The sequence below is a fragment of the Podarcis melisellensis genome (genome assembly GCF_964234715.1).
Source record: "Podarcis melisellensis genome assembly, chromosome: 14".
NCBI classification, from domain to species: domain Eukaryota; kingdom Metazoa; phylum Chordata; class Lepidosauria; order Squamata; family Lacertidae; genus Podarcis; species Podarcis melisellensis.
Genome location: NC_138546.1, coordinates 15,845,882 through 15,868,491, shown reverse-complemented (window position 1 = coordinate 15,868,491; position 22,610 = coordinate 15,845,882). Strand labels below are relative to the sequence as shown.

The 22,610-nt window shown below is 46.5% G+C and overlaps 1 protein-coding gene across 1 annotated transcript; it reads left to right on the top strand.

Moving 5' to 3' along the window:
- Positions 1-404: 404 nt before the first annotated feature.
- On the top strand, positions 405-21,459 carry ERCC4 (ERCC excision repair 4, endonuclease catalytic subunit). The gene is made up of 11 exons (XM_081887963.1): positions 405-779; positions 4,205-4,385; positions 7,274-7,469; positions 8,421-8,628; positions 12,036-12,216; positions 13,341-13,472; positions 14,906-15,016; positions 16,039-16,609; positions 17,065-17,157; positions 19,141-19,253; positions 20,208-21,459. The coding sequence occupies exons 1-11, from the start codon at positions 579-581 to the stop codon at positions 20,939-20,941; spliced, it is 2,721 nt and encodes a 906-aa protein (XP_081744089.1). The 5' UTR covers positions 405-578; the 3' UTR covers positions 20,942-21,459.
- Positions 21,460-22,610: the final 1,151 nt, after the last annotated feature.

Genomic DNA, 22,610 nt, shown 5'->3' with positions numbered 1-22,610 from the left:
CGGCCACGGCCCTCCCTCCCCTCCTTTATTTGCAACCGAGGGAGGTTGCCGTAATCCAGGAACGGGGAGCCCACCGCCCGCCCCACGTTGTTTGACTACAAGTCCCACCATCGCTGACCATCGGGCCACGCTGACTGGAGCTGACTCGCAAGTCCCAACCACACATTCTCACTCTACACTTTTCCTATTTCTATGCTGCGTTTCTCTTCCCCTCCCCCCTCCCGTGTCACTTACCCTTATCTATAGAGAACTAAAAATGTAGAGTCGCACACGTCCGGTCTAAACATCGAACAACTTCCCCACTGTTCCTTCCCGACTTAAAACAACACGTGGGAAGGCGACGCTTTCACAGCAAGGCCGCGCGTGGGTGGGGAGGGGGGAGGCGCGCGCCAATACCCGCGAACAACGGAGACTTTCCATTTCCATGGGAAGTTTAAGGATTCTGCGTGCGCGTGTCACTCTTTGAGTTTTTATCTCTACGCCATTGAGAGCCTGAGGCTTCATTCCCGCAGTAGTAAGTTCGCTTCCCGGTTTGCGCATGTGCAGTGGGAGCCGCGGCTCTTTGACAGCGACTTGTCATGGCGGTTTCTTCGGCGGCTGTTCCGGCTGCGGTGCCGCTGGAGCACGAGAACCAGATCTTCCTGGACCTCTTCCACGACGACGGGCTGGTGGTGTGCGCCCGCGGGCTGGGCATCGACCGCCTCCTCCTGCGCTTCCTCCGCCTTTACTGCGAGCCGGCCAGGCTGGTGCTGGTGCTGAACACCAGCCCGGCAGAGGAGGTAGGCAGAGGCGCCTCGGGGCCCGCGAGGAGCTTCCCTCAGTCTTTGCTATTCAGAGGGGCTGCTCCGCTTCCCAGGGCAGGGGTCATCCTCACAAGGCAACGTGCAAAAAACACCCCGCCCCCCCCCAAAAAAGACAAGCCCAGGCACGCAAACAAACAATGGGAAACGGAGAATTGCACCCCTCCCAAATGAGCTGCAAAAGCACCGGTCGAAAGAAAGACTTCTTGAAAGTTCCTTTAAAAGGCACTATATGCGGTGTTTCCCAAGCTTGCTGTTTTCGGACTACATTTCCCATAATCCCCAACCACATCAGATGTCAAAGAAATCAACAACTATCTGACGTTTAGAAGACATCTGAAGGCAGCCCTGTTTGGGGAAGTTTTAATGACTGATGTTTTAATGTATTTTTAATATTTGGTTGGAAGCTGCCCAGAGTGGCTGGGGAAACTGAGCCAGATGAGAGGGGTATAAATAATAAAATTATCATCATCGTCATCATTACTGTTCTTGCCAGCTACAGATGATGGGAGTTGTAGCCCCAAAACAGCTGGAGACCCAAGGTTGGGAGACATTGCACTAGAGCAAGAGATGTGTGAACTTAATGGAGGATGATAATGGGGCCAGCACCAAAAAGGGCCTATTCCTAGTACACCTGCCCAGGGAGGGAGTTACTGGTTTGCGAGTGGTTTTTTTTGTTCTTGTTTTTATTACGTATTTTGTGTTTTTTGCTTTGTATTTTTATGTTGTGAACTGGGGAAAATTGCCTGTGACTCAGACTGTAACCAAGCTTGAATACACGCTTGTCATGAGTCCTGTGGAGCCATCTTGGTGGTTGTGTCAAGATAAGGAGTGAAAGGAGCTTGAAGGACTGGAGGAACACAGTGGGTTGGGATGGGCCTCAGGCCTCCTGAGACATCAGAGTTGCCCATGGGGATGCAGCAGTTGAGGAGGCTGATCCTGGGGAGGGACCTAGCGTTCTGTCATTCAGCCCAAACCAGTCTGGCCTCTCGCCCTGCCAGAGCCTTCTATTCCTTTAATTCCTGCTGGCAAGCCTCTACCTCCAGAGAAGGTGCCAGGTGCCAAATCTAGTTTTGCACAGGTGCTGTCTCCTCCTCTTGTCACCTAGATCACAGAGATGCCAGTGCCTGCATCAGCTCAGGCCCAATCCACCAGAATCAGTTCCCGTTTATCTGCCCAGTCAAAAGATGCCACACACTCTGCACTAAGCCATGCCTGCTCCACTCCTTTATCACAGGAGTCCGGGGACCAGTGTTTTAGCTTGCTTTGCCATTCCTTGCACTTGCTGTGCCTTTGGCCCTTGCTTAGTACCATAGTGATTTGAGCATTATAGTTTCTAAAGGTAAAGGGACCCCTGACCATTAGGTCCAGTCATGGCTGATTCTGGGGTTGCGGCGCTCATCTCGCTTTATTGGCCGAGGGAGCTGGCATACAGCTTCTGGGTCATGTGGCCAGCATGACTAAGCCACTTCTGGCGAACCAGAGCTGTGCATGGAAGCGCCGTTTACCTTCCCGCCAGAGCGGTACCTATTTATCTACTTGCACTTTGACGTGCTTTCGAACTGCTAGGTTGGCAGGAGCAGGGACCGAGCAACGGGAGCTCACCCCATCGCGGGGATTCGAACCGCCGACCTTCTGATCGGCAAGTCCTAGGCTCTGTGGTTTAACCCACAGAGCCACCTGCGTCCCTCATTAAAGTTTCTACTAGAAACCAAAATCAGAATTAAAGTAGATCAGTTCGTAGAACGTGAGGCTCTTGATCTCAGGGTCATGGGTTTGAGCCCCACATTAGGCAAAAGTTTCCTCCATTGCAGGAGTTGGACTAGATGATCCTTGTGGTTCTTTCCAACTATTTTATGATTCTATGAATTTATTCATCCTGTGGGAGCCAAGGCAGTGCAAGTGAAACAACAGCTTGATTTTTCTCTGTTTATACCTGCCTCCACTGCTCATCCCATCCCTCAGTCCACCACCCTGTGTTTAATTTTAGATTCTAATCACCTTGGAGCAGGGACATGTTCTCTTAAACCAAGTGTGAGGAACCTTTGGGTCTCCAGATGTTGCTGAATTACAACTCCCTTCAGCCCTCAAGAACATGGTCAGTGGATGGACATTTTAGTTCAGCAACATCTGGAGGGACAAAGGTTCATTAAGCTCTGTAAAACACCAGGCATGCTGACTGTGCTATATGCATGAGAAATAATAATTGTTTATTTTAAGCATTTCCTTCCCACTTATCAGCTGACAAGGTCCCCAGTGGCAGGTTATGTAAGAGCAATATGAATAATGGGTTTTTAAAATAGCATTTCTTAAACAAAATTAATGTGGTCTATTTAAAGAGGTGATGGTGGTGGTATTTTGCCTTGCTAACCAGATGCTGCTTCCCTTATTCACAGTGCTGTTTGTTCTATAAGGCAGTGAAAATGTAAATAAAGCACAGGTGTCAGAAACTGAACAAATAAGAAACAATGGCAGATAAAACCAAAACTTGTATGAAATGACAGAAGAACCTCAGAAAACCAAAGGTGTATTGAAACCAAGCAGTATTCAATCAATATCTGATTCAGATGACTCTCCAGATGTTGATGAACTACATCAGCTCCAGCATGGCCAGTGACCACAGATCATGGGAATTACAGATCAGCAACATCTGGAGGGGGAAAGGATTCCCCACACTTGATGTAAATGCAGATGCCCAGAGGGGGGCACCACTGAAAAGGCCCCGCTGCAGGTCTGTGCCAATCTGACCTGACACTAGGTTGGGAGGACCATGAGCAAAGAGCCCCAGGTGGTATCTTGCTCATATCATCCTATGAAACAATGAAATTAACTTTTTATACAGTGTCATGCATTGTTAATTAAAGTTTAAATGCCAGGATCAGACTAAAAGTGCAGAAAAGCAAGACATAACAAAAATAAAGTAAAGTAACAGCAACTTTTTAAAATGTCAGTTTTTAAAAGAAGCAGGTCAAGTCTTAAACTTCATCAGAATTATGATTTCATGCAGTGTTTGACTCCGGGCAAACTTTAGGTGCTCAGCCGACTGCTATGCCTACCTTATTGCTGTGGCTCACTAGCTCTTACACAGTAAGAAAGCAATGGAATTGGCATTTGTATTTTCAGCATGATTCAAAGCATGTTTACTCAGAAGTAAATATTGGTGATTCAGCTATCAGACATTGCCTCATCTGCCCTAATGGATCAGCCTGCACTGCTGGTTGGAACTCAGAGCAGGAGCGTTCCGCCATAACGTTTTGTTGGCAGGTCCCATTGATTACTGAATATTTAATATTGTATTTAATCATAGCTTTTGCACTGCTTCTTACTCTATATCCGCACAAAGTACCTCCCTCCCCCCTTACTCCGCATTGGATTTGTTGTGAATAATTTTATTTTGGTTTTAGGAGTTTTTTATCGACCAGCTGAGAACTGATAATGTAGCTCATCTTCCCCGACGCGTCACAAATGAAATCGCAAGCAGCAACCGCTATGAAGTTTACACCCAAGGGGGTGTCATTTTTGCCACCAGCCGGATTCTGGTGGTGGATTTCCTGACCGACCGAATCCCTTCAGATCTTATCACCGGTAAGATCTTACCACGAGAGAAAGCGGATTTGAACCCTCTTCCCCACTCACCGCTCAGAATGTAAACGTAATATAAGTCTAGGCTGAGAAACATGGTTTCCTTGTGCTAACTCATCCATAATTCTGCAGATATAAAGTTTATTATTGAAATGGCACCTTGCTCTTCTACAATGAAGAGTCTTGTTACACCTCAAGGACTGGGCTGATATCCACACCATACAATTAAAGCATTCATGGACAGTCTTGGGAACTCTAGTTCATTAAGGGTGCTGAGAATTTACCATCCCCAGGATTCATCAAGGGGGAAGCCTTGACTGTTAAAGAGGAATAAGACTGCTTTAAATAGATACGGTGTCATAAAAAACTTTCTCCCACTAGAGGTCAGTATGACATAAAGCCTTGATTAGATCCTATGCTGAGCAAGCTGCAGATTTGTGACCAAGCCATGCAAGCGTCTCTGGGGTTTATCCTGCCTAGTGTTCAATTTCCATATGCTGAGAACCAGTGTAGTGTAAGGGATACAGAGTGGGAAAGATGTGGAGAAGCTGGGATTCCAAGTTCAGCCTTGAATCTCACTTAGGCACCTTGAACCAGTCTGTCTCCTTCAGTCTAACCACCTACAACAGGGATACGGAACTTCAGGCATGAAGGCTGAATGTGGCCTCCAAGCCGTTCTGCCTGGCCCTTGAGTCTCTCCTCAGAGTGTCACACCTCTCTCTGTCCCTGTCTGGTTTCCTCCTGGAGTGTTTCTGCCTGGCTGGAATTTGTCCTTCTGATAATGCCTTACTTTTTTGGCTGGAAAGGGGTGTGCGAATGTGTGCAGACACTAGCCTGGTGATACAAAGGTAAAATTCACATATATTGCTCTGCCTTCTTTTGCCACTGGCCTTGCCCTCCGCTGAATGTGGGGGAAAAAACTTCCTCATCTGCAGGATGGGTGCCAGGTAGAGAACCAACTATGCTACAGTGGTACCTCGGGTTACATACGCTTCAGGTTACATACGCTTCAGGTTACAGACTCTGCTAACCCAGAAAAAGTGCTTCAGGTTAAGAACTTTGCTTCAGGATGAGAACAGAAATCGTGCTCTGGCGGCACGGCAGCAGCTGGAGGCCCCATTAGCTAAAGTGGTGCTTCAGGTTAAGAACAGTTTCAGATTAAGAACGGACCTCCGGAACAAATTAAGTACTTCACCTGAGGTACCACTGTACTGTGATTACTCTCAACTATGGCTACACACCTTAAGGCCATCGCAGACAACAAGAAGCAAAGCATCTCCCTCTCACACTCACCTTTGCAGCTCATGATTCTTCAAAATCCAGCAGTTAGTAAACTGGAAGACTGGAGCATCTGAGGTACCACTGTACTTGGAGCTTTGGGGAGGAAAGGTGGCAGAAACATACAGGGTTGTTGGCAATTTGCTTTTACTTAAGAGTAGATCCATTGAAATTAAGAGACTTGAGTTAACCATGTCTATTTATTCTAGTGGGTCCACTCTGAGTAGGCTTACCATTGGAGAAAACTTACAGTATTAATAAACTATACCTATTTTTAAAATCTGCTGTGGCTCAGGGTGCAGAAAAGGACGTCAGTAGCTGTATTCAGCTCTATAAGTTAGTATGACGCTCTTACCCTGTTTAAAAATAAAATAAAAAATCTTTTCCCTATAGAGTAGGGATGGGAAAACATTTTCATTCTGTGAGTTACAGTGGTACCTCGGGTTACATACGCTTCAGGTTACATACGCTTAAGGTTACAGACTCTGCTAACCCAGAAATAGTACCTCGGGTTAAGGACTTTGCTTCAGGATGAGAACAGAAATTGTGCTCTGGCGGTGCAGCAGCAGGAGGCCCTATTAGCTAAAGTGGTGCTTCAGGTTAAGAACGGACCTCCGGAACCAATTAAGTACTTAACCTGAGGTACCACTGTACTTTTTTCCCTGAAGGCCATGTGCCAGAGTTGGGCGGGGACAGAGGCAAAAGTGGGTGCAGCCAGAAAAGTAAATTTTACCTTTGTACCATAGGCAAGCTTCTACACACACACACGCAAACACACACACACAAACACACACACACAAACACACAGCCCTATCAGTTATCAGAGTTCAAGGACACGTTCCAGCTAGGTAAAAGCATTCAGGATGTTAAGGAGGGGCAAGGAAGGTGGGGGCCTAAGAAAAGTTCCTAGGGCCTGGTAGAGAAGCCTAGGGGTCGCATTTATTGCATGGGCCTAAGGTTCCCCACTGCCTTATATAGGGAAATGACCAAGTGTTTAAAGGTGGATCTCCAAAAGGAAATGAAGTGCAAATGATACTCTTTAGATAGGATTCCAATCCACTGTCTTCACATGTCCTAGCACGCTGCACAGGATTTTATTGTCGCCTTGTTCGCTTGTTGTCCTTTTGTTACCAAAATACCATTATTTCTTATGAATAGTTTAAAGCAACAGGGTAGCAGGCTCCCACTTTACCTGTATGGTTGGTTTTATTTCCAGTGTTCAGGCTGCAAATGCCATTGCACCGTTGCTGTGTTCCGAGAACGCTCCTATAAATAAATTAAGGTTGGGGGTTCTTGCCATCTTTCTTGTTTGGTTCGTTTTTTTTTAGTAGAAACTACCTTTTCCTACTTACCGGTAATTAACACATTTTAAATTGTTGCAGCATTTTCACTGGCGTGGCATTGAAGGCGGGAAAGATCTGAGCCCCGCTGAATTCCATCAGTGGGGGGAAAGCCGAAGGAAAGTTAGATGGTGTCATGCTCTTTTTAATTGGTTGAACCTTTGAAACTCATGGCCTACTCTGCAAAATATCACGTCCTGTGCTTTATTGTTGTTTTCTTTGCTTTTCTCCTGTATGTATGACCTGAGTTTATTCGTCTTGTTGTTCTGCCAGGTATTTTGGTGTACAAAGCCCACAGAATCATTGAGTCTTGCCAGGAAGCTTTTATCTTGCGACTCTATCGCCAGAAGAACAAGCAAGGTTTCATTAAGGCCTTTACAGACAATGCCGTGGCCTTCAGTACTGGCTTCTGTCACGTGGAAAGAGTGATGAGAAATCTCTTTGTGAGGAAGCTTTACCTCTGGCCAAGGTGAGGCCATTCTTCCTTGGTAACTGAGCAGATGAATTGATCACAGCCAGGGCAGATAATGTTGATCAGCAGCAATTATGCAAAAACAAAACCTCCAGGATCAGGAGCAGTATATCTTTGGTTTCATGCTGCTGGGGACCAAGGGAAATGATGAGCACTCCTAGACGTGCAAGGTGAGCAGTAAACAGGGCGGGCACAAGTTTTTGTGCCGCCTGAGGTGCAGTGGACCAGCTGCTGCCAGTCCATGTGCTGCCCACTCCTGCTACCTTATCCTTCTGCTTTAGTCTTCTGCAGCTGCATCAGTGGTGGCAGAGTAGGTGTTCCCAAGGCTCTCTACGACTATCTAACCCTTGTCTAGTTCTGAGGGGCATCATTCATTTATTTGACTTATTAGTTGCTACAAAAAAAGTCTCTAAGCGGCTTCCAAAATGGGGGGAAAGCCAAAACGGAAGAATAGATAAAACATGGCATTTAATTAAAACTGTCCCGATAACCCAGGGTTCAGCAACCTAAGGCCCATGGGCCGGAAGCGGCTCGCGGAGATTTGACCGGCTCATGAGCCACTCCTGAACCGAGCCGCCTGCTCGTGCGCTGTGCTAAACCAGCATGGGGACTCACTTCTGTGGTGCCAGAAATCGCGTCTGTGCAGACGCCGAAAATCGCAGGCAGGCAAGCTCACATACACGTGCAATCCAGCCCACGAAGGGATCTTTGCGGAACCGATCTGGCCCAGGCAAGATAAACCTTGCAGACGCCTGCAATAACCCATAAACAAGCCCAGCAAAAAAACCAAAAGGGCCCCATCAGGAGCACCATAGGAGTGAGGCATTGTGGGCAGGGAGCTCACAGCTATTTTTGCCATTTCTTGTCCAGGTGGGGGAAGAGGCTTGGGATTTGCGTGGGTCTCTTGACATCCTTCTCCCTAACACCAGCCTGTCTTTCTCTTTTCAGGTTCCATGTAGCAGTGCACTCCTTCCTAGAGCTGCACAAACCCGAAGTGGTTGAAATGCACGTCAGCATGACCCCGGCCATGCGAGCCATCCAGAGTTCCATTCTGGACATCCTTAACGCGTGTTTGAAAGAACTAAAGCAGTGCAACCCGGCTCTGGAAGCAGAGGATCTGTTGCTGGAAGATGCTATCGGGAAAGCTTTTGACAAGGTAGCTCTTTCAACTGTCGTTGTTTTTATTCTTGGACTTTTCTTATCGGCCTCTAGCGTTGTTTTTTTATATGGGCACAGGCAATGCAGTCAGCGGCATTGGGGTCCTTGGCTGCTACACCATCCTTGAAGGGCTGTGAATGTTCCCTGTGATGATGAGCACAGCTTTAAGAAGGGACTGGACAACCTGCAGCCTCCCAGATGTTGTTGGACACCGGCTCTCCTCATTCCCAGTCAATGTGGCCAAGGGTCAGGGATAACCGAGAGTCTGCAGGATCAGGGCAGCGGCCCATCTAGTCCAGGATCCTGTTCTTACAGTGGCCAACCAGATGCCTGTGAGAAACCCCCCCAAGCAGAATTTTAGCACAACAGCACTCTCCCTTCCTGTGGTTTCAGCAACTGGTGAAGCATTGCTGCCTCCAACGGTTCTATCCTAGCCATCCTGGCTAGAAGCCATCAGTAGCCCTCTCTTCCATGAATATGTCTAATCCTCTTTTAAAGCCATTCAAGTTGTTGGCCTTCACAGCCTCCTGTGGGCGCCAGTTCAATAGTTTAACTCTGTTGCATGAAGAAATGCATTCTGTTATCTGTCCTGAATCTCCTTTGTTTTATCTGCCTGCTGATGGGAGTTGTCGTCCAAAGACATCTGGAGGGCCGCAGGTTTCCCCTTTCCTGGTTTATGCCGCTGTTAACATTTGTTAACCATCACTCTCTGTGCTTTTCTGCAGTTCCTTTCCTTTGGACATCACAGTTTACAATTCCCTCCCACCCCACATAATATGTATACACAGCTGTAACGTATTCCATTGAAAGCAGCAGAGCATAGCTAGACAGCATCCCGATTCCATTGCACTTCCCACTTGGCTCACTCTTCTGAATCTGCTCAGGGATCATGGGCATACATCTCCGTCACTCAGTCAGGGCAGCAGTATTCAGCTTCTTTGTAAAGAGATGGAGGATTATGTCTCGTTGGACTCCTACAATGTCCGGTGTGGATTCCCTTTACCTGTATCCCAGGTGTCTGTTTGCTCAGCTGGCTGCAGAATCATAGAGTTGGAAAGGACTGTGGAAGTTGCCTTGTTGCCTTGTCAAACCTTTTGCTCAGGGCAGGGTCTGCAGAGCAGAAAAGTGCAACCACAGCGCCCCCAACAGATGAACATCCACCCATAACTTCAGTGAAGGAGTCAAACAGCTATGGTTTACCTAACTTGAGGGAACTGCTGGAATTAATGTCTGGCTGCTTTCTGCCATGAGCCACTGAATTTCAGGTGGCTGCCTTCTTGGTGAAGAACCTTTTGGACTGACTCCTCCCAGCTAGGCAGGAAGGGCTTCCTTGTCCAACTGCCCCTGGCTCAAACAAGACTTGTGTGTACCCTGTCTTATCCTTGATGCCTGGCTTTTTCTTCGCTCCTGTTTCCTCATTTGTCCTTCTGGTCCTATCTTACGCATAGGTTCCAACCACTGGCCTTTCTCCTGGCTCCTTGCTCGACTCAGTCTGCTTGCCCCCAGCCCAGCCCTGACATCTGCACATGTTTGGGGTAGTCTCGTCTGGATTATGAGCTCACATCTCTCCCCAGAGCTCAGCTCTGGCAATTTTAAGTGCATTCCGGAGCAGGACCCCGGCTCAGATGAAGGGCTTGGCTAGTTCACAAGGAGAGCAGAATAGTGAAATATTTCTCTTGCCTGTGGGCCAGCTTACAAAAGCACTGCACGTTGCTTGGCAATTGCAGATTCATTAATGGCAGGTTCCCTTGTCTTCATTAACTTGGTGATCTTCTTTCCAGATTGCAGAGCTGTGGGGTTTTTTTTGCAATGAAGCGATGCAATCCTTTCTTTGGCAAAGTCTCTTGCATGTCACAGGCTCAGGCCAGCCAGAGCTCTCCGATTGACTGTCCTCCCTTCCCAACAGCTGCACTTTGTTTAGGGGAGGAAAGTCTGCTATCTTTTTTTTAATGGAGGGATTTAGACATCTGTTAATAGTTTAACTGTGTTTTTACATAAAAGAGTGTTTTATTAGCTCTCCAAGACTCTGGCTGGCTCATTGTAAGCTTGTTAACAATGAAATAAACGTTCTTTTGTTTGGGCATTGTGTGCCAGGATCATAACATGGTTGGAATTGTTCTTTGTAAAAATCCATATATCTGTGCTGAACAGCCTTGATCTACTGACCCTGAAAGTGGAGGGGGAGATTTCTAGTGGAACCAGCTGTGACTTTAAGTGGGCAAGCTGGTGAGCCTCTCAAGACATGTTTGTTTAGCGCTCATCCTGATTTGCTTGCACAAAAGCTTACGCAGAGGTTAGACCATGTCCGGTCTTCACTGAGCATCCATTCTGATTTGTTTGTAGACCAGTTGTACAACTAGCATTCATCCTGATGTGCTTGTGTGGTGTTAGTACATCTTCCCACTTAACTGTGCGTTCATCCCACACTTTTCAGTGCATTTCCCCGTGACTTTCCTAACTGCAAAAGTCTGTTGTTTTATTTTAAAGTGGATTTGTTGCACTAAGGTGATAGAGCACTTTAATCAGCATGCGCACTTATTTCTGTGGAAAGCACTATTGTGCATGCTCATGTATTGGCAGACAATAAATTGATGGGACCCTCTCCGTATTTATAATAATGCACAGAGAACTATTCCATTCTTGGGGGTGGGTTTTGTTTGTTTTGCTATTTTTGTGTAACCTGTTATATTAAAAATTATTATTATTATTATTATTAACACACATAGAATTCTATATACAGTGGTACCTCAGGTTACGTACTTAATTCGTTCCAGAGGTCTGTTCTTAACCTGAAACTGTTCTTAACCTGAAGTACCACTTTAGCTAATGGGGTCTCCCGCTGCTGCTGCACAATTTCTGTTCTCATCCTGAAGCAAAGTTCTTAACCCAAGGTACTATTTCTGGGTTAGCGGAGTCTGTAACCTGAAGCGTATGTAACCCAAGGTACCACTGTAGAGGCAATAGAGTTCAGGCAACTCCCAATTTATGCAGTGGTTATGTTCCAAGGCAACACACTGTTTAAGTGAAATTGTGTATATTTGAAACACCTTTGGAAAAGCCTGCAAACACCCTGCCCCACTCCCTTTTGTGACATTTTTGGGTCTTTTCTGGGTTCGGCACAATGCACGGTCGCACACATATTAGATAAACCTAAAATGGTGGCTGCCTGCCATGGGCTCCATGTATGAGAGTGAGAGGGTGGGTGCTGAGGGTCAGAAGCCAGGAATTATTGCCAGATTGTTCAGTTGTGTTCATGAGGACTAGAAACTTGTCTTTTTTATTTTAAAAAGTCACAGTCCAGGATTCGGGTTCTAAACCTGTTAAAAGTTTAGGAAGACCTCTGAAATTAAAGTTCAGATCATGACAGTATTGTGCCAGCAGTTCTTTCTAATTTTATATTTCTAGACAATTCGTCACTATCTGGATCCTCTTTGGCACCAGCTGGGATCAAAAACCAAAACTTTGGTCCAAGATTTGAAGATTCTCCGTACTTTGCTACAGTACCTGACTCAGTATGACTGCGTCACTTTCCTTAACCTTTTGGAGTCCTTAAGAGCCTCAGAAAAAGCCTTTGGTCAGAATTCAGGTATGAGCAGTCCCCCCCCCCCTTTATACAAAGGAATCAGTTGGGCTATTAAAAAAAAAGAAAGAGTGAAGTTTTAATTAAAACACACACACACACACACACACACACACACACACATGTGCATGAACGTTCCCAAATGTTTTCAGCCAGCCATAAGGCTGTAGGATTTACTGACAGTGAATATATTCAGCCTCCCACTGAACTTCTGTTCCTTGGAAAAGATCTGCAGAATGTTCATACAGAAAACCTGAGTTGTTGTTTCTTCTTTGGTCGATAATTACATAAGAAGGACTTAGCTGCAGAAGGAGGAAGAACCTCAGGACATGGAGACTGGGCTTTGAGCAGCTGGAGACATTTGTCAGAAGTGTGGGATCTTTGTGCCCCCTGTGTGGGCCAGTTTTACATGATCCTGGGGCCAGTCCTACTATTAGGCAGAGTGAAGGTTTCACACACACACACACACACACACTTTTTAGGCTGCTGATTTTGAAAAGAGTTCAGATCTCCACTCAGCCATGAAGCCTGCCAAGGGACTATATGTCTCTCAGCCTAACCTACCTCACAGGGTTGTTATGAGGATAAAATGGTGAGGGGAGGAATAATGAGAAGCTTGAGCAACTTGGATGAAAGGCATGATGGTGATGAGAATAATATAGTGCCTGGAGCTGGCCATATCATCAGCAGTGTCAAGTGAGAAAGCTTCTTCCTGGACTGAGAGAGGAAGTGGGGCTGTGTATGTTCCATGTTTGGTCACACCAGGTAGATTAAATCTGGGCCATCAGGGCAAAATTACATAGACTCACCCCAGTATAACAAGACTGTGCTCTTTGCTCCACTTTAAAGTATTCAGGGCCATATTATATTGCTTGTTACTACATTTGCTTCAGGGCAGTGTGCTGGGCTGTTTTCCTGTCCCCGACCCCAGAAAAAACCCCTTGTGAGGTAGGCTAGCTAGGTTGAGAGATGGAAATAAAAGCATGCTTCTTTCTTCAAAGTTGTTGTTTTTATCCCTGCAAAACTAATTTGAAGTGATGGGGAAGAGGGGAAAGAAGGGGGCTAAGGAACTTAGTGGGCATTTTGTAATTGCAGCCACGGATATATATTTGTCTCCCTCCATCTGCTAGGTTGGCTTTTTCTCGATTCTAGTACGTCAATGTTTCTAAATGCTCGGGGTAGAGTGTATCGCCTCTCAGATGACAAAGCAAAGAAAAAAAGAAAAGCTGCCGAAAAAGCAGATATCGGAGGAGAAGGAAAAGGTACAGCAAAATCTTTTAATTTATTACCGTAAATAGTAATGGGTGCTTTTATTATGATGATGACATCAGTGTACTTTGCAGGGTACAAGAGGGCATGTCCCTGCCTTGATAACGTTGCAATAATACTGTAAGCTTATTTCATGTTTCAGTGTAAATGGCACAGTGATCAGACAAGGGAGAATAGGAGTCTGATGTTGAACTCCGTGTTGACAATTAAAGGTAAAGGGACCCCTGACCATTAGGTCCAGTCGTGGCTGACTCTGGGGTTGCGGCGCTCATCTCGCTTTATTGGCCGAGGGAGCCGGCGTACAGCTTCCGGATCATGTGGCCAGCATGACTAAGCCGCTTCTGGCGAACCATAGCAGCGCACAGAAACGCCGTTTACCTTCCCGCCGGAGCAGTACCTATTTATCTACTTGCACTTTGACGTGCTTTTGCACTGCTAGGTTGGCAGGAGCAGGGACTGAGCAACGGGAGCTCACCCAGTTGTGGGGATTTGAACCGCCAACCTTCTGATCGGCAAGGCCTAGGCTCTGTGGTTTAACGCACAGCGCCACCCGCGTCCTGTGTTGACAATTAGCAAACTCTAAATACACACATACACACATTTACTTTATCCATGGCAATAACAGAGAGGATTTTATTAAGGCTGAATTTGGACATCACATGAGCCCATAGTTAAAGAAGCAAAACAGGAGTTTAAACTTTAGAGGATGTCTAAGTTAGCAAACCATGGTTGTGATGGAGTGGCAAGCCAGGGGAGCCTTTGCAAGGCACGGTCATTTTCAAGGATTGTTTGGTGCCAAGCCATGTGTTTTCAATGCACTTGGTCCCGGGTTTGATCCCCCGGTGTCTCCAGTTAAAAGGATCTCTGGTAAAGGGCTGTGAAAGGCCCCTGCCTGATATATTGGATGGAGCAATGGTCTGACTCAGTACACAATAGCTTGGTGGGTCTTCACTGACCAGTCGAAGTTGCAGTCACCACAAGAGGCTGCTGTACTGATTCAGAATTTATGAATCTGAGGCTACGTACACACATTCAAAGCATATAACACCTGCAGAGAATCCTGGGAACTGTAGTTTGTTAGAGCTGCTGGGGTTTTTATCTCTCTGGGGGGTAAACTGCAGTTCCCAGAATTCTTTGCAGGGGGTGGGGATGTGCTTTAAATGTAAGGTGTATATGCAGCCTGAGTGTAAGAGGCCAGAAAGCCAACAAGCAGCTCTAAATCATACAGGGCCGGATCCAGACCAAGTTAGGTCCCATTCAGTTAATTCATGCTCAGCTTGTGCTTTCAGCCTGGATGTTTGTTTGTTCAATGGGGCACAATCTATGTATAAGTCCCAGGCGGATTCCCCATCATTCATAAAGCGTCCAAGAAAGGTGTAATGAGAAATTCTTAATTCCCCACTCATCCACTGACCTTGTGTTCCAGACCAGAAAAGGGAGTTGATCCTGGAAAGCAACCCAAAGTGGGAGGCTCTTGGAGAAGTCCTGAAGGAGATTGAAATGGAGAATGCCAACAGTGAAGCTCTGGGTGGGCCAGGTGAGCTGGGAGGGGCAGGGCAGTGGGATGAGGGTGGGCAGAGGCAGTTATTGTTGCTGCTCTTGCTAGAGCTATTATTATTATTCACCAGCAATAATAATATAATACTGTACATGTTACTATCATACTTGCAAAGCAGTTTTTCTTCTTACCTAAGACTGTTCCCAACAAGAACCTTTACCTCAGTGACTTCTGGAACCTGCAGGATGTTTTGTGTATTATTTAGTTCAACAACGTCAACGTTGATACTGCTTAACATCCATCGGTGTGTAACTGACTAACATTTCCTTAGACTAGACCCCCACCCCCAACATGAATAGGCCTAAGCTAGCCATATCCATCAATTTATATCAGAGGTCACTGGTGCTGCTAATGCAGTGGTTTGACTTCACCCGCAGAGGCGCCCTCAATTTTCTCTCGAGACAGATTGAAGCCAACTCTCAGTAGGCACTAATGGTTCTATTCAGCGTTGGTCTTAAAGCGGTCCAAGAGACCTGGAGCAAAGGCATTTGTAATCTTAGAACTGAGGAGTCCTCAAAGGTCACCTGGTCCAGCCCTCTGCCAGTGCAGGAAATCTGCTGCCACAGCATCGCTGAGAAGGTGGCCTTCCAGCCTCGGCTTAGAAACCTCTAGTGAAAGAGAACTAGCTGTCTTCTGAGGACGTGTGTCCGATTGTTAAAGAGCGCTGCCATCAGGAAGTTCTTCCTAAGGTTTAGCCAAAAAACCTTTGATAGCTCAGTTTTGGGGTTGCGTAACATAGCCGGGGGAGGTTTTACAATAGGTTGGGAAAGAAGGGGAGGGTATCAGTTCTCTGTCTCCCTCTCCTGAAGCTTCTCCCCTGCTTCCAAGCCCCAAACAGAACACTAGAGGATGCCAGAGTCCTGGACAGGTGGTGAGGACGCACTGCACCATTTTATTGTGGATCTCAACCTTTCCTTTCCCACCCTCTGCATTTTTGGGGGGGGGAATGGGTGATCGGTTCTACGCGCCATCCCATTACAGCAACCGTTTCTCAATTGCAGGGCGAGTGCTTATCTGCGCAAGCGACGACCGCACTTGTGCTCAGCTCAAGGAGTACATCACGGCTGGGGCAGAAGCTTTCTTAACAAGGCTGTATAACAAAACCTTTGGGAAGGACAAGGAAGCCACCGTAGCCTGCCTGAAGGACGGAAGGGCAGCCAAGGGCCGGGGCAACGGTGCCAGAGAACCACGGGCCAAGAAAGCCAGAACGGATTCCTCCAAACCGAAGAAGGCGAAGAAGCCAGAGCTGACCTTGACCCAAATGCTGAACAAAGAGGAGCAGGAAAACCTGGGAGAGGAAGAAGGCTGTGAGGAATTAAGCAGCAGCCAAGAGAGCATTGGAGAAGCCAAGCCCGAAGACCTTCACCTGAACCTCTCCTCGGATTCCTATTATGGGATCTTAAAGGAGCCACTCACTGTGATCCACCCGCTGAACGGCTGTGGGGACCCTTATGCTCTCACTCGCGTCTTGCACGAAGTGGCCCCGAGATACGTCGTGCTGTACGACGCAGAGCTGACGTTTGTCCGCCAGCTGGAAATTTTTAAGGCAAGCAGGCCTGGGAGGCCTCTGAGGTACGTTGAGCCTCGGTGAGGAAAAGGTCGCAGTTCAGGGGCAGAGCATCATCTCTGCATGCAGAATGACCCCTGAACAGCCTGCGGCTGTTTGAAAATCTCTCTGAAAACCTGGAGAGCTGCCGCCAGTCCGAGTAGGCAACAGTCAGTCAGGTAGACCAGTCGTTTTGACACAGTATGTAGGGCAGCTTCCCATGTCCCTGTGAGGGAGAACCTCCCAAAAGGGATTGCTTAGAATAGTGCACTACTAGACATGACTGCTAGGGTTCTGCCTCTATGGTCATTGGCCGTATGTCTCTGAATAGCAGCAGCTGGGAATAGAGGTAGAGAGCTGTTGCTCTCAAATCCCACTTCCAAGCATCTTATTAGCCACTGTGAGAACAAGATGCTGGAATCGATAGACTTTGGGCCACTGTCTTCTGGATTTGGAGAGGTCTTTGTGTCTTGCCTTGCAGGGTTTATTTCCTTATCTATGGAGGTTCGACAGAAGAGCAACGCTATCTTACTGCCCTACGGAAAGAAAAGGAAGCTTTCGAAAAACTCATTCGGTAAGGTGCATCTTGCATGCTGCCCTTGGAAAATGCTGGCCTTTTAAAGGAGGGGCCAGGCACACACCCCCCCCCGCCAAGGTGCTGGGGCCCCACTACCTGCCCAGAGATGCCAGCCCTGCAGTGTCAAACAATATGTATTTTGCTTCCGCAGTATAAATCTCCCCCCTTTTAAAGCTGGCAGAATTGTAAAGCTAATTCTGGTGGAAGCCGGTTCTCTGCCAGATCTTCCCTTTCTGCTGGCATATTTCTAGCTGCTCGAAAGGCAGAGACTGCACATTGGTTATCCTATTGTTGCTATGCAGCTCTGAGCTCTGGCTTGTTTCATCTTCCCCCACCCACTCCAAGTGTTACCAAGGTAGCAAACTTATGTAAGCAGCTGAATACCGTGAAAGATCGTTATAGACTTATATAATAAAAATGTCAAATTTGCAAAGGGGGAAAAGAAATGTTCCCTCGTATCCAGAGCAAACAACAGAGCCTTGTGACACCTTGAAGATTAACAGGTTGGCTGCTGCAGGAGTTCATGTGGACTAGTGCCCACTTCATTGTCCTTGGGAAGGGACTGTGCATCCAGCGGCAGAACACATCTTTTGTGGGCGGAAGGTCCTAGGTTCAGCTTGGGGCATCTCCAGCTAAATGGATCAGGTAGAAAGTAATGGGGAGAAACTCTTTTTTGCCTGAGACCTCAGAGACTTCTCTACCAACCAGAGCAAACAAGTCACAAAATATGTAGTAATTTGGACAAAAGCAGTCTGATACAGTCACAGTATTAAGGACCAGCAGTGTATTTGGCTATCCCTCAAGTTTCCCAGTCATGGTTTTTAGGGGGCAGCGGGGAAGAGAGTTATCCTCAGGAGAGAAAAAAAAAGTGTTTTTTTCCTGTTTTCTCTCTCTCCAGGCCATCACATCCCTAGCTGAGCCCCCTCAAAGCTATTAAAGATTCTTTCCCTGAATATTCAGTTCTCATTTTAAAAATAAACATTTTACTTGTAAAGATACGAAGCAAAGTCTTTCAGGCAGAATTTTAACAGATTGATTTGCAAGAAGCAAATCTGTTCCCCTGTTCCAGTTTTCTGGCTAAATGAAACTTAAAATCAGATAAATACAAAATAAAAAAAACAATGGCAAAGCATACCCCTGAAACAACCTCCTCAAATGTTATGAATATTGTTCTATGTTATTTAATTAAAGAGCAATCCTAACTCTTGGTTGGTGCTGCTGCTGGGGGATAGGATGTAGCAGAGGTTCCCTCTGCCAGGCTCTCCTGGGTTCAGCCATTGGGGCATGTGCTACTGCCAGTAGCATAAGACCCCAAAACAGAATATTCTGGAGCTGGACCAAGGCCAGTGACGGAGCCACTGGACTTAAAACTGCCATGTTTCCTGTTGAGGGCTGTGCCAGCCTGAGAACTGGCAGAGCAGAAAAGGAAAATAAGCTGCACGCACGCACACAGCCACTTCCCTCCTGTCTGGCAGGAACTAACAGGGCTGCAGATCTGGTGGGGAATCTGCTGCTCTGTCTTCTGTGCACCCTATAGGATTGCTCCTTTAGTCTTGTTGTTATTGCTGTTATTGCCCTTCCTTCCCGCACCTCCTGGTGTAACGTCAGAAACGGGAACAAGTGTTTATTATGTTTTCTGGCAATCCGGGACCAGGGCTCCAATGTCTTGCTGTGGTTGGTGGAAGCACAGTTAAACTATGGAATAGGATCCCTCAATATACAGCGATGGCTGCCAACTTAGATAGCTTAGTGGCTGCTAGTTAGGATGCCTGTAGACTAATTCCATGCCTCTGAACCCCGGTCACTGGGAAAATAACATCAAGGGATGTCCTGTTTGTGGAAATTCCCTAAACCGATTGGAGGGAGAGGTACTGATGTAGCTTTTGCTCCAGCTCGGCAGCAGGGAGGTTTTAGAATTCTAACACATCCATGCTGAAGAAAATGCCTCAAACATTTCTGTTCATAATTCTTGTTTTTCAGTGAGAAGGCCAGCATGGTGATCCCTGAAGAAAGGGAAGGAAGAGATGACACAAACTTGGATCTAGTAAGAGATGCAACCCCAGCGACTGCTTCCACTGATACGCGCAAAGCAGGTAAGTTCTTGATATCTATGGGACTGTTTTTAAATGCACCTTTCAGGTCTTTTGAGCTGAATTTGCATGGACATCATCAGTGTAATGATCTTTTATGGTGGTCAGACAGTGGGCTGCCAGATCATTTAGGGGCAAACTCAAATGGCCCCTGAATTTCACAGCTCTGAATGGTGAAAGGAGACCATTTTGATTATTTGTGGGGGAGTAGGATTTACTATTGGGGGGGCCTTACCCCACAGTAGCAGCCTCCTTCAGTTTCTAAAAAACATGCTACTATCACAAACCATAGCAGAGCTTTCCTCTGAACAGACCAGCTGCTGTTTTCTTTACTTCATAATGCTCCAGACATATTATTTCATTTTTGGGAGCTGGAGGATGGTGACCCCACACCCCATGCCCTGGAATGATGCTGTGTCTGAGGCATTCTTGGGGGGAAATAACAAAGGATGGGCTGGCAAGAGGGAGCCTCTACTCCTATTATTATTACATTGTATTTCTTAGCCGCCTTTCATCAAAAGGTACCAAGGGAGGGGGGCTGTTATAGCATATAGAAAGCCAACATTGTATATTAATATTTTAGACTGCCTTGTTAAACCGCTTAGAGGTTGTTAAACCGTTTAGAGACAGAACTGCAGCTAGAAAGCTAGGATCCAGTGGGTCTCGCTTGTCAGCAGAAAGACCAGTACAGTGGTACCACCGGTTAAGTACTTAATTCATTCTGGAGGTTCGTTCTTAACCTGAAACTGTTCTTAACCTGAAGCACCACTTTAGCTAATGGGGCCTCCTGCTGCCGCTGCGCGATTTCTGTTCTCATCCTGATGCAAAGTTCTTAACCCGAGGTAATATTTCTGAGTTAGCGGAGTCTGTAACCTGAAGTGTACGTAACCTGAAGCATATGTAATCCGAGGTACCACTGTATGTCCTCTCTTCCCTGATCCCTTTTTTTTTGTTCAGGTGGCCAGGAAGAGAGGGGTGTGCCGCAAAGCATTGTCGTGGACATGCGAGAATTTCGTAGCGAGCTTCCGTCTTTGATCCACCGTCGCGGCATTGACATTGAGCCCGTGACCTTGGAAGTCGGTGACTACATCCTCAGCCCCGACATCTGTGTGGAGCGCAAGAGCATCAGCGATCTCATTGGCTCCCTGAACAGCGGGAGACTTTATACGCAGTGCGTCTCCATGTCTCGCTATTACAAGCGCCCCGTCCTTCTCATAGAGTTTGACCCCAGCAAATCCTTCTCCCTCACTCCCCGGGGATCCCTCCATCAAGAAATCTCGAGCAACGACATTATATCCAAACTCACCCTCCTCACTCTCCATTTCTCCCGGCTTCGATTCCTGTGGTGCCCCTCTCCGTACGTGACGGCTGAATTGTTTGAGGAATTGAAAAGGAAGCGTCCCCAGCCTGATGCAGCTACAGCCATGGCTGTCACAGCAGATTCAGAAAGCCTCCCCGAATCGGACAGATACAACCCGGGTCCCCAAGACTTCTTGCTCAAAATGCCCGGTGTGAATGCCAAAAACTGCCAGGCCATAATGAATCATGTTAAGAGCGTTGCAGAACTCGTAACCCTTTCTCAGGACAAGTTGGCCGAACTTCTGGGCAATGCCAGCAATGCCAAGCAGCTTTATGAATTCATTCATTTGCCCTTTACAGAGGCCGTTTCTCAAGGGAAAAACAAGAGGTGATAAATTGGAGTGCCTTGGCTAATTGCTGTCATGTCTTAGAGCTGAACTGCCCAGTCAGAAAAGCTATCTGCTGTGATCCTCTGGGAACTAGACCACTTCAGAATGCAGGTAAAGATGTTAACATGTTGGGATGCTGTCCTATAGCCAAAGCAGCCCGCCTATGGAAAGCTAGCACATTGAGAAGGATAGCTTTCTCCTTGACACACTAGGTTTCCACACCCAGGGATTTCATTTCAGTGAAATGAAAACACTTCACACCTGTGATCTCCCCTTGCCATATCCATTTTCTGAATGGGATGATTAGTTCCAAATGGTACAATGCCTTGGGAAGTTTTATGGGGCTCTTATCAGCCTAGAAGTTTTTAAATGAAGTGTCTTAAAATTATAATTAAAGGATAATGAATAAAAATAGGTAAAAAAATGCTAGCAATCAATTTTGTATGATAGTGAAATTCTGGGTTGGAGGACCATGGGACACACTGTATCACTCTTTATAAATGAATATTTTGGAATTAAAATGTGTGTGTCTGAGTTGATCGTCTTTTGCAGGCATAAACGTGTGGGGTACATTCCAAGCTTACTGGTATTAGGTTTCATTTCCAGAAACTACTTCTCTCTTCAAGGAACTGATTAGAACCGGAGGGGGCTGACTTCTTTGACTTTGTTTGCTTATTTACAAGAATTCCTGTTCCATCTGTTTCATGAGTCACTCTGTTTCTAGTGTTCAGGCTGTAGGTGCCGTGGTTTATGTAGCCAAAACTGCATCACCCATGCACAAGAGGATAGGATCAGCAGGCTTGGCAAGAGCCTCAAGGCTTACAGAAGTAATAAAAACATGTAGGGGGTCAAATGGGGGGGGAGACAACCCAATAGGGGGACTGCGAATGCTAGCTGACAGGTGGGTGGGGCTGGAATCCTGAACAGCAGCACTCACCCTGCAGCGTTTTGCCGCAGCTCCTGCTTTTGTATTCACAAAGCAAATCTCAGAATCCTTTAACAATGATGGCATTACTGATTGGTGTTTAAACAATCCAAAGTCTGCTGTCGTAGTTAAGAACCTAGCCAGCACCTTGCAGATCAGACTGAGGTCTGCCTGGTCTAGCATTCCTTTGGAAGGATGTTGCTAGCAATCAACAAATAGGAGCTGTTCCAGATGCAATTGGTCAGTGGTCTGCGATTTGCTTTTTTTCTGTTGCAAAAAAATCAATTCTCATTGTATTTGCTTCAATGGGAATTTTTGGCATTACAAATTGCAGGAACAAAGAGCCTCAATTGATTAGGGATTGCAAGAGGGACCATAGCTTATATCCACCTTAACACACACACACCATCCTCTTCCAGAATAAGTGTCTTGTATTTGCAATTTGTGTGTGTCAGAGGAAAACTAGGGAGTGCAAAACTCTGCAGTTAAAGTCATGTGTAGATTCCAATTTTAATTGCAAATACCAAAATGTGAAATTTCCAGTTTTAAGGCCTGGGCAAGTTCAGACAGGTATACTATTTTTATATGAAGCCTATCTGAACTAGGGATGGAAGAGAAATTTGATCCATTTTGCACTGAAAGGCAAAGTTACCTAATTCACACATCCTGAAATAAGATGAGAACCAAAACACAGCCATCCTTCAAAATTCACACTTATCTGAAATTTGTGATGCAGTTCTCCAATCA